General features: G+C 44.8%; 1 protein-coding gene across 2 annotated transcripts; it reads left to right on the plus strand.

Moving 5' to 3' along the window:
* The first annotated feature begins 42 nt into the window (after positions 1 to 42).
* On the plus strand, positions 43 to 9406 carry LOC134353784 (large ribosomal subunit protein P2-like). Of its 2 annotated transcripts, XM_063062161.1 has the most exons (6): positions 125 to 177; positions 1151 to 1251; positions 3510 to 3633; positions 3711 to 3759; positions 8584 to 8670; positions 9293 to 9406. In XM_063062161.1, the coding sequence occupies exons 3-6, from the start codon at positions 3511 to 3513 to the stop codon at positions 9367 to 9369; spliced, it is 336 nt and encodes a 111-aa protein (XP_062918231.1). In that variant the 5' UTR covers positions 125 to 177; positions 1151 to 1251; position 3510; the 3' UTR covers positions 9370 to 9406. The 2 variants fall into 2 exon arrangements, with proteins under 2 accessions (XP_062918230.1, XP_062918231.1); XM_063062160.1 differs by lacking the exon at positions 1151 to 1251 and having other exon boundaries at positions 43 to 177.
* The last annotated feature ends 2724 nt before the right edge of the window (positions 9407 to 12130 follow it).

The following is a 12130-nucleotide window of genomic DNA, read 5'->3' on the forward strand; positions in this document are numbered from 1 at the left end:
ATCACGTAGAGGATTACTCAGGCGGCGGTGGGGTTGGCCAAAGGCCGGCTCCGGCTGCCCAATAGCGTGGCGAGCAGCCGACGCATGCTCCTTATGTGGGTGAACGGGGACGAGGCTCTTTCTTTTAGCGCCCTGCGTGTGCCGGAGGAAAGGCGAGCGCTTCCCCTATCCTGCCAAGTAAGTTGGCCCCGCTGCACCCGCGCTTGCTCTCGGGCAGCATGCTCCTTCCCTCGGACACCGATATGCACCCGAAGGCTCCACACACTCGGTGTCGCAGGGGAGGATAAGGTTTTGAAGGGGGGGAAAGCTGAGGCCTAACCGGGGCCTGGCTGCTGAAGGAGTGGCAGGCCCAGGACATGCCGGTGAGGGGAGAGGGGGGGGGGGTGAGGACGATGCCGGCCGGATCGGGATTCGCCTCTCGGCAGGGAAGAAGACCTTCTCCCCACTGCTAGTCACTGAATTGACGGGCGGCGAGCGGGGGAAGGGGAGCAGTCTCCGCCTGCATTCACCGCTCCCACGTGCGGCTGGCTCGGGGCCCGACTATTACTCGGGCCTGAGGATGTCGGCTGACATTCGGTGATGGGACGCTGGATCAACGGTAACTGCGGGCCGTCAGCCAGAGCTCCGGCCACTGCTACACCAGCGTTCTCGGTCGCGGCTCCTTCAACCTCACCTCACTAGTGCTGCCGACGAAGGCCTGACCATGGGGCGGTGGTGGGCTTTTCCCTTGTCGTGGTTTTTGTCCCAATACTATCCGTTGTCCCTTCCACTGCCCCTTTTTTAAATAGTGGATTAGGAGATTAATTATAACAAAATGTTAACTAACAAATAAGTCGTTTTTTTCCAGTTAATATTGTTTTGAATTCGCGCTATTAAGCAGGAATTACTTTTGTTAAAGTAAATCAAGATTTGAAAACCCAGGCATTCTCTTTTACCTTCTACAGTGGGATGGTCTATTTAAAAGATTTGAGGTATTTAAGGAACACCTTTAGATTTGCATGATGAAGTTATTCTTGATTGAGGCTTCAATTTATCCACCTTGCTTTTAAGACTGCTAGTCTGTTGTGGATATCTGACCCACCATGGTTCCTTGTGTCAGATAACTCCAGACGTTCCCAATCATTGAGCAAAGCCTTCTCTCTTTACACAGGACCCTTTCATATGATCGTGACTTAAAAATCCTTATATTTGAGGCGACAGGCATCTCTTGGATTTTTATCTTGCAGTTGGGAAAATTGTCCTTTTCTCAAGGTATCTCACCAAATCGGCTAGATGATATATATATAGTTTGCTCTATTGTCTTAAGTTTTGCAAAATGTGTAATTGCTGAGTTTTCCTAACCAAATTTGTCGCTGTTTTGGGCAGCAGCAGAGCACACAGGATGGCTTGCATTCCTTTGGATAAATGCCTGATTGAGAATTTGACAGCGTTGCTTTGAATGTTGATTTTTGAAAGGCTTGGGTCAAAGGTCACCATGTCTGCTGAAATATTTTGTTGAAGATACAAAAATTCAAAACCCATTGTTTCTACTGCCATTCTCAAGCTTTCAAACGGGAGAGACACTTCTTTTACTGGATGGATTGTAACCATTTTGTATAAGGTTTGCCATTGGATGGAATTTGACCCAAGTTACAAGAGCTGTTAAACCCTGGGGGGTGGTGAGTTTAAGGAATGCGCTTGGATAATGGAAGCAAATTAGGCCATTTTGCTAGCACTGATTAAGATTAAGGTTGATCTTTAGATTCCTCTTTGCCGCAATAACCATATATCTGTTATTCCTTTGGTGGCATCTGTTAGTCTCGCGAGACCATGGATCTGCGCCTGGAAGGTTTCCAGGGTGCAGGCCTGGGCAAGGTTTTATGGAAGACCGGCAGTTGCCCATGCAGCAAGTCTCCCCTCTCCACGCCACTAATGTTGTCCAAGGGAAGGGCAAGGGCTGATACAACTTGGCACCGATGTTGTCGCAGGAGTTGCCGGAATGAGGTTGAAGACAATGTCAGACTGGCTTGGGGACTCCAGCTCCAGATTTGTCCTCAGGGTTTACTCCCGAAGCTTTTCCCATGAGTGGGTATGGCCGCAAGGCAGCAGAGGTTTGAAATCGGAGTTTTCCCTCTCTTAGATGGACTGCCTTCCCAGGCTGACGAGCTCCATCTACCCAAAGCACTGGTTTTAAGGTGCCAGGACCCGCCTTCGCCCCTTCTCCTGTCAGTAGAAACAGTTACGGCAGGCTTAGAGGCTAAGCCACATGAGACAGCCAGGAGTTGGGACTTGGTTGCCAGAGGCTATTCGAGTCGCATGCCATGAGGAGCACTTTTAGGTAGTGGGAGCTTGTCCCCACCACCACTCCTTGGCTTGACAACCTTAGGAACCTTCAAGTGACAAACATTGTGACAGTCTCCAGCCTTTCTGTTTAGTGAATTTCAAAGATTTGCTAAGCTGGGGTGAAGAAATGTCACTAAACATTGGACACCTTGAATTGGTGAACCCTGGTTCTGGGCTGCCTGACTGGGGAAATGTCAAATGTTGTCAATACTGAGAGCCTGTGGCAATGAAAGCCCAGTGTAAGGCAGTGAGTTTGTAATTACCAATTGGCTTGAGTAGTCCAGATACAAGTAGCTTCATACATGAAATGGTTGGTGGGGTTTCAATTTTTGAAGCTTGGGTAGGTACATGAATGGGAGGGATATTGTTCAGGTATCTTCTAGGCAGAAGTTCAAGGGTTTGCACGCAATCTAATCTGGGTTATGTTGTCTGCAGATTTTGTGTATTTTTGGCTTTTTAGCGCAAATGTTGATATTACAACAAGCCAAAAGATTAAACTAAGCTTCATCCTAATACATTGCTCCTTCCACAGTCTCCATCAGCACAGATGCACCACAACTGCCTGGTGTGTTTAGCCCCCTGCTAGACTCTTTATACTTATGACTGAGTTTCAAGCCATATTTAACTTTATTGGCACCACTGTCATTGGCTGAATCAAAGGTGGTGACAAATCAGCACATATTAGCAAGATTGAAAATCTGGCTGAGTGGTGCCACAACAACTTTTCAATGTCAGCAAGACCAAAGAGATGGTTATTGACTTCAGCAGGAAGAAACCAGAGGTCCATAATTTTTGGTGTCCTCATTTTTGGTGGGGGGGGGGCAGCGGGGAGAATCAGAGGTGGAGAGGGTCAATGGCTCCTATCAGGAAGAAGATTAAAGAACCTCAGCAGTAGTTATCCCTCAACCATCAGGGTCTTGAACCAGAAGGGATAACTTTGCTCACCCCATCAGTGAACTCGCACTGCATGTGGGTCGTGTTCATATCATGTTCTTGATATATTATCTGTTATTTCCTCCGTTTGCATGCTTTATTGTTGACAAACATTGGTTGTTTGTCCAATTGGGTGCGGTTTATCATTGATTTTTTTTTGTGTTGCTTGTATTTACTGTGATTGACCACAAAAATGACTCTCAAGCTTGTCTATGGGTGCATTTTTGATCACTTACTTTGAATTTGTTTTTTAGGATGCGTTACATTGCGGCTTACCTCCTTGCTGTATTGGGTGGAAATGAAGCCCCATCTTCAAAGGATATCAAGAAGATTCTTGATAGTGTTGGGATTGAAGCTGATGATGAGCGATTGAACAAGGTATTGTTTGTGTATTGAAGAGCATTGGTATTACTGAATTTCCATTTCCTAAATTAACACTTTAAAATGAATTTCAGGTGATCAGTGAACTGAAAGGCAAGAATATAGATGATGTCATCAGTGCTGGTGAGTCACACTTTTTAATATTTGTTTCTAAAGTCATAGGCCTGGGATGCAAGAGTAATTTTAACAATTACTCTACTGAAAAGGTTGCCAATAATTCTCTTAATCTACCTGCCTAAAATTATTTTATTCAAAATGACATGGTACTTGCAGTAGAAGACAGTTTAGACCAAGAGTTCCCAAGACCACTTGCCTAATGGCATAAAAAGGTTGGGAGCCCCTTATTTAGACTCTGGCATCTTCTCCACTTAATTAGCTCATGGCTATTGGATTGTAGCCATTGCTTTTTATTCCAGCAGTAACTTTTAGCTTTGTTCATTGAACATATAATATCTACTTATTCAAATGTCCTGCTTCAGCCATCAAGGAAGAGTTCCAAAGATTTGGAACTGAATGATCTTGTACTGCCCTATAAACCCATCTCTTTTCCTCCTTTCTGAAGAGAAAAGGCCTAGCTTGCTCACCTTTCCTTGTAAGACCTACTCTCCAATTCGGGTAGCATCTTGGAAAGTCTCTGCACCCTCAAACTTTCAGGTCCTTTGTATGAGGTGTCCAAAACTGAAAACAATAATCCTGTTGAGGACTGACCAAAGCTTCTTTATCGAGCAGCATTGGTCTATGGCTTTTGAACTCAATCTGCCCTGACTAATGAAGGTCAACCCTGTTAATCTACACTGACACTTAAGGGGATCTATGGGCATGGACCCTGAGATTTCCCTGTTCCTCCATACTGTTATGAATCCTGTTTCAACCATGTGAAGTGAATCACTTCACACTTCTCCATCTGTGACTCATCGCAGCTCTACATCCTATTAATGTTGTGTTGTAACCTACAACAGGATCTTACAATCCACAACACCAACAGAGTGCCATCAACAGACACTCCCTCTTGCAAGTCATTGCAAGGACAGAGGTTCCAGAACAGATCATTTGGAATGCAGCTAATCACTCCATGCATGATCTGCTCCATCTACTGCCTCCCTCTGCCTTCTGTGGGCAAACCCGTTCTGAATCTGCCTTGTCAAGATCTTTCAAACAGGAGAAAGGATGCAAATGCTGGAAATCCAGGCAACACACAAAATGCTGGAGGACCTTAACAGGCCAGGTAGCATCTATGAGAAAAAAGCACAGTGAACGTTTTGGGCCAAGACCCATCAGCAGGACTGGGAAGGGATGAGTAGATTTAAAAGATGGGGGAGGGGAGAGAGAAAAACGTGAGATGAGATGTGAAATGTTGGGGGCGGTGGCAGGTGAAGTAAAGAGCTGGGAAATTGATTGGTGAAAGATATGGGGCTGGAGAAGGGAGACTGGTTGGAGAGAGCAGAAGGCCATGGAAGAAAGCAAGGGGGAGGGCACCAGAGGGAGGGGGTGGTGCATTACCAGAAGTTTGAGAAATAGATGTTCATCAGGTGGAGGCTGCCCAGATGGATTACAAGGTGTCATTCCTCCAACCTGAGTGTGGCCTCATCACAACAGAGGAGGCCATGGATTACCAAATGGGAAGTGGAGTTAAAATGGGTGGCTACTAGGTGATCCTGCTTCTACGCTCCAACCACAAGGTACTTTGCAATATGGTCTACCAATCTACATTGGGTCTCACCGATATACAGGAGGCCACACTGGCCGCACTATATGACCCCCAGCAGATTCACGGTGAAGTGTCAATTCATCTGGAAGGACTGGGACTCTGGTAGTGAGGAAGGAGGCGTAGGGGCAAGTAACAGAACAAGTGCAGAGCACCTGTGCTCTGTCCTCCAGAAGAAGTGGGATCTCCCAGTGGCACGTGACCAAGTGGTTAAGGTGTTCGCCTAGTGATCTCAAGGTTGCTGGTTCGAGCCTCAGCTGTGGCAGTGTGTTTGTGTCCTTGAGCAAGGCACTTAACCACACATTGCTCCAGTGTCTGTGGGAGGAGTGGCGCCCCACACAGACTTCCAATCTGCACCTTGTAAGGCATGAAAATGCCTGATGCAGGCCTCTTGTGGTCTCGACGTTCCCTCCCCCCAGTGGCCACCAATTTTATATCCACTTTCAATTCCAACATGTCAATCCGTGGCCGCCTCTGTCGTGATGAGGCCGCACTCTGGTTGGAGCAACAGCACTTTGTATTCTGTCTGGGTAGCCTCCAACCCAACTTCTGGTGGTGCCCCCCTTCACCATTCCCCATCCTCTTTACCCCTCCCCCTCACTATAACTCCTTGCCTGCCCATCTCCTCCCATTGATTCTTCCCCTCCATGACTTTCTGCCCTCTTAAGATTCCGTCTTCTCTAGCTCTGTATCTCTTACACCGATCAAGTTCCCAGCTCTTCAACCCTCTCCCTGCTGGTTTCACCTGTCACCTTGTTTCTCTTCTCCTTTTCCCCTCTTCTCCCCCCCCCCACCAAACTTTTAAATCCACTCAGCTTTTTCCTCCAGTCCTCTTGAAGGGTTTCAGCCCAAAATGTCAACTCCCTCCCCCCTCCCCCCCGAGATGCTGCCTGACCTGCTGCGTTCCTCCAGCATTTTATTTTGGTGTGTGGGTCAGGATCATGCTTTGTTACTGTCAACAAAACGTTCAAGGCTTTAAACTGTACTTGAATAGCATCAAGGGTCTTGGTTAAAATGCTGGTATCGGTAAATGTGGTTATTTTATGTGGAACATTAATTTTGGATTAGCTTGTGCTACAGTGAATTCAGGTGGTAAAACTTCAGTGGTTTATTTAGCAACCCTTAGTTCCAAGCTACAGGATGGGATTAAACCCTTGACTAGGCCACAATTTAGTTAGGAACTCTAGTGCGGTACCAAATTGTTGAGGACACACGTTTTTTTTGATCGATCTTTAAGGATCGTGGTTTCCCTTCTGCCATATCAATGATGCCCTCGCCCACATCTCCTCCATTTCCCACACTTCGGCCCTCACCCCATCCTCCCACCACCACAACAGGGATAGAGTTCCCTTTCTCCTCACCTACCACCCCACCAGCCTCCGGATCCAGCACATTATCCTCCGCAACTTCCGCCACCTTCAACAGGACCCCACCACTAAGCACATCTTTCCCTCTCCACCACTTTCAGCAGGGATCATTTCCTCTGTGACTCCCTGGTCCACACGTCCCTCCCCACAGATCTCCCCACCCGGCACTTATCCCTGTAAGCGTAAGTGCTACACCTGTCCCTACACCTCCTCTCTCACCACCATTCTGGGCCCCAAACAGTCCTTCCAGGTGAGGCAACACTTCACTTGTGAGTCTGTGGTCATTTATTGCATCTGGTGCGGCCTCCTCTACATCGTGAAACCCGACGCAGATTGGGGGACTACTGTGTCGAGCACCTCCGCTCCGTCCGCCACAACAAGCAGGATCTCCCGGTTGCCACCCACTTCAGCTCTGCTTCCCATTCCCATTTGGATTTGTCCATACATGGCCTCTTTTACTGCCATGATGAGGCTAAACTCAGGTTGGAGGACCAACACCTCATATATTGTCTAGGTAGTCTCCAGCCCCTTGGTATGAACATAGAATTCTCCAACTTCCAGTTATTCCTTCCCCCATCCCAGTTTCACTCTACCCCCATCCCAGCTGCCTGTCACCTCCCTCATGGTTCTGCCTCCTTCTAGTACCCATTCTGTTTTCCCCTATTCCTTTTTCACCTTTCCTGCCTATCACCACCCTGCTTCCTCTCCCCCACCTTCTTTATAGGCCCTCTGCCCCTTCCCTCTTCAGTCCTGACGAAGGGTTCCGGCCCAAAACGTTGACTGATCATTTCCATGGATGCTGCCTGACCTGCTGAGTTCCTCCAGCGTGTTGAGAGTGTTGTTTTGAAAAGATGTTAAACCAAGACCCCAGCTGCTTTCTAGTGTGTGCAGCAAATATCCCATGAAAGTATTCAAAGAGCATTGTCCAGCAATGTGTCTTGTATGGGATTAGATCCTAGCTCAGTTTTCAATGGCGCAATAAAGGTAGTGGTTTATTGAAAACTACTTCAGCTTTAAATTTGTCTTTCTGCTTGGGTGGGTGGGTTCTGTGTATGTTAGTGGTTATGTCTAAAAGTTTAGAGTTAATGTTTGTTTTCTTAAATTTAACCTGTGGCTATGGTTGGCTATTTTGCCACCATTTTGTAAGGAGCTATTTAGGATGCCTTTCACATCCAAAGCTCATTTAGCTGAAGTAATTCTTTTAAAAAAAATTACTATTGTAATGCAAGAAGTTGCTTAGGTGACTAGAATGTTAATGAAGAAAGATGGCTGGGTTTTCTTTTGGTAATTGGAGATGGGAAACATGTTGGCCAGAGCACTGAGGTGTCTGCATGTCTTATTTACCCAAGAACAGAGAAGAGATTCTGGCTGATTTTTGTTGCCACCACTACTGCAGTGTTGTATCACTTGTTCTAGATGGTATTGAAATGAGAGCTTGTTCCATACTTGCCAGAAAAAGCCACCACCCTGCCAATAAGTTGCCTTGAGACAAGGGTTCACAGCTTAGTGTGATTGAGATCGCTGGTAAAAATTTCCGTACCTCTGACTTTTGTGCCTCATTCCCTGAATATTCACTTGTGTATTAAATTTTTATTAGTATGAGATGATGAGGCTCACTCTGGAATTGTGTGGGGATAGAAGTTCGTAGGTTCTTGATTGTCAGGTGCCATGCAATTAATTTGTGCAGAAGACACAGGAAAATTGCTGGAACCCCAAACAATCTGCTGCATGTGGAGAAGTATTTAATACCTGGTGGATTTTGGGTGCAGGTTTATGCGGGCATTGCCTTTGAATTGTTGAACTGGCTAAATGAGGCCAAATTGACCCTCTATTGGGTTGGTGGTGAGTAATGAGTTGACAAGTTGTCTCGTTTAGGCAATGCCAAGCTTGCAAGTGTCCCAAGTGGAGGTGCTGCTGCTGTTAGTGCCACAAGTGCTGCTGCACCAGCTGCAGCTGCTGCTGGTAAGTGATTTATTTTGTTTGCCTTGAGGGAATGAGTGGAAACTGTAAATTAGTATAAAATCATAATTTACAGCAGTGGAGGCAAATCTGACTAGAAACTATGTACATAGTTGCACTGGGGGGAAATCTTATAAAAGGGCGTTGATCTGGTTTATAAACTTCTGGGTGCGGTCAGAGGACTCTTGACAGTTTTTGTTCTAAAATGAGACATTATGGTACAACTTACTGTTAAATCCTGTAACATTTTATGTAGCTGGTTTTTGGTGCTGGGTTCTGCAGCCACATCAGTTGATTTTTTTCCCCAGGTTGCCAGTGTCAAAGGATGTGCAATTTATTGCTAGAATGTACATTCTTATAGTGCAGACAAAAGGACTGCATCATTCCTTCAAATTTATAAAACATAAATCTGTTCCTAACCTACCTGTTTAGTGTTATTGCTAAGAAATCGACGAGTTAGGCAAGAGATCTAAAAATAGTAACTGGGAACTTTGTAAACTAGTACATACATGATGCTCTCAACTCAATGTTGGTGTTGTGATTAGTTCCCAAATGCTTTGTTTAAGAGAATTTAGCCTTGGAATTGAGGGTTTTGGTTGTGACCTTTTTTTTTTATTATTTTCAGTTGAAGAGAAGAAAGAGGAGAAGAAAGAAGAGTCTGAAGAATCAGATGATGACATGGGTTTTGGTCTCTTTGATTAAATAGAAAGCTGGCTTAAAATAAACAGTTATAATATTTTGTGTTTGTGTGGTGATGTGTGAATGTCAAATATAAGAATAGCAGTTCTTGTATTTGAAGCTGGTACGCAACTCCCATGCATTTTGCGAAAACCGTGCCATGATACATGGGAGCAGAATTAGGCCTTTGGCCTATCGAGTTTGCTCTGCCAATTTCCCCCTCAATGACATATAACATAAAAAGAAGCGGTCCCAACTCAGACCCCTGTGGAACACTAGTTACTGGCAGCCAACCAGAAAAAGCTCCCTTTATTCTCACTACCAATTAGCCATTACTTTATCCATGCTAGAATCTTTCCTGTAATAACATTGGCTTGTAGATTGTTAAGCAGCCTCATGCGTGGCACTTTGTCTAAAGGCCTGAAAATCCAAGTATACAACATAAACTGATTCTCCCTTTGTCTATCCTGCTTGTTATTTCAAAGAATTCCAACAGATTTGTCAGGCAAGACTTTACCTGGAGGAAACCATGCCTGAGACTTTAATGACTTTTCCCAACTACTGAGGTCAGATTAACTGACCTATAGTTTCCTTTCTTTTGCCTCTCCCTCCTTGAAAAGTGGAGTGACATTTGCAATTTTCCAGTCTTCTAGAACTGTTCCAGTGTCCAGTGATTCATGAAAGATCATTACTAATGCCTTTCAGAGCCCTGATGTGAACACCATCTAGTCCTTGTCTGCCATCAGACCTTTCAGTTTCCCCAGAACCTTCTCATAGTAATGGTAACTTCACATACTTAATGACCATTGGCACCTAGAGCTTCCATCATACTACTGTTCTCCACAATGAAAAGAGATGCGCATACTTGTGTAGTATGCATTTTATGCACAGTTTAGTAAAATTAATGGTAAGATTAAATCTCAGGAGTTTCAGCTGAAATTAATATTTGGTCAACTAAACATGAATGATAGAACAGACCACCAGGCATTGAAAGGGCAGACACTGGTACTTTATCAATGTTAGCAGTATCTTTAAAGCTGCTAAGCTGGCCACCTCTGTAAAACATTGATTTTGAGCAACTTATCTGCAGCATGGATGTGAGTTATCTAACCAACAGTAAAAGTACTTCAACATGTGCAATAGTTAAAAGTCATACACATGTTTGTCACAAGATGGTGCTATAGCTATTCAGGAAAAATTCTGATTTAAGCCAATGCTTGTGATTTAGACTTAAGCAACAGTTTTGAATTAAAATGTTTGTTCAGGCTTGAGTTAGTGCTTATCTCTGAGATGATGATTTGTACTGCAGCTTAAGTTTTTTAAACTTGAAATATGAGTAATGTTACCAGCTGAATATGTAGAGAGCAACATGATGTTTTGCCATGAACACTGGGTTGAGGCTGACTGAGCAGTGATCATTCATTTTATGGAATAAAATCTGTGCGGAAAAGATGCTGCATATCGGTTGGCTTTCGACTGTCAGGTTGAGAGCAGCCGTGTTTGATATGCAGGTCTAAGTTCTTCACAATTTGCTTATGGCTGTAATCCTTATAGTTCTGTTTGTGCCTGAATGCTAAACGTGCATCTTGGGCTAGAATAGAATGTAGGAAGGGCAAACAACTGGCTCTAGTAAAGTTGTTAACCTGTAATGTTAACGTAGTCCTCCTGCAGATGCTGCCTGATTAGCTGATTGTTTGCAGCATTTTTGTATAACTTAATATATATTGACATTTTGAAAAGATCAAGCTATGTGTTTTTTATCAAATGAGATATAGAAGGCAAGCTTAACCATTGGTTGCCAGGATTGTTAGTCTACTGTTTTGAAAGACTTAGCTTAAAATTCATGAATGGTAATTGGACGAAGAAATTGTTCAAAATATTCTAGGAACTTATTGATGGAAATCGTCACTTTAAAAAGGGAGTGTAAGAGAGGCAATCCTTGTGCAAATAAGGGGAGAGGAGGCACTGGAATGAATTTGAGATATATTAAATTGAAGAAGAAGTGGCAATGGGACTGGCATCACTGTACCCATAAAAGGATTTGAAACTAGTTATAGAAACATAGAAAATAGGTGCAGGAGTAGGCCATTCGGCCCTTCGAGCCTGCACCGCCATTTATTATGATCATGGCTGATCATCCAACTCAGAACCCAGCCTTCCCTCCATACCCCGTGACCCCTGTAGCCACAAGGGCCATATCTAACTTCCTTTTAAACATAGCTAATGAACTGGCCTCAACAGTTTGCTGTGGCAGAGAATTCCACAGATTCACCACTCTCTGTGTGAAGAAGTTTTTCCTAACCTCGGTCCTAAAAGGCTTCCCCTCTATCCTCAAACTGTGACCCCTCGTTCTAGACCTCCCCAACATCGGGAACAATCTTCCCGCATCTAGCCTGTCCAATCCCTTTAGGATCTTATACGTTTCAATCAGATCCCCCCTCAATCTTCTAAATTCCAACGAGTACAAGCCCAGTTCATCCAGTCTTTCTTCATATGAAAGACCTGCCATCCCAGGAATCAATCTGGTGAACCTTCTTTGTACTCCCTCTATGGCAAGGATGTCTTTCCTCAGATTAGGGGACCAAAACTGCACACAATACTCCAGGTGTGGTCTCACCAAGGCCTTGTACAACTGCAGTAGTACCTCCCTGCTCCTGTACTCGAATCCTCTCGCTATAAATGCCAGCATACCGTTCGCCTTTTTCACCGCCTGCTGTACCTGCATGCCCACTTTCAATGACTGGTGTATAATGACACCCAGGTCTCGTTGCACCTCCCCTTTTCC

This window comes from Mobula hypostoma, chromosome 11 (assembly GCF_963921235.1).
Source record: "Mobula hypostoma chromosome 11, sMobHyp1.1, whole genome shotgun sequence".
NCBI lineage: Eukaryota > Metazoa > Chordata > Chondrichthyes > Myliobatiformes > Myliobatidae > Mobula > Mobula hypostoma.

Bases quoted from the DNA above. Each gene is read 5' to 3' on its own strand.
- LOC134353784 (XM_063062160.1), top strand. From the start codon at position 3,511: ATGCGTTACATTGCGGCTTACCTCCTTGCTGTATTGGGTGGAAATGAA. The intron at 3,634-3,710 runs GTATTGTTTGTG...AATGAATTTCAG, and splicing joins ATGATGAGCGATTGAACAAG to GTGATCAGTGAACTGAAAGG. The intron at 3,760-8,583 runs GTGAGTCACACT...TGTCTCGTTTAG, and splicing joins AGATGATGTCATCAGTGCTG to GCAATGCCAAGCTTGCAAGT.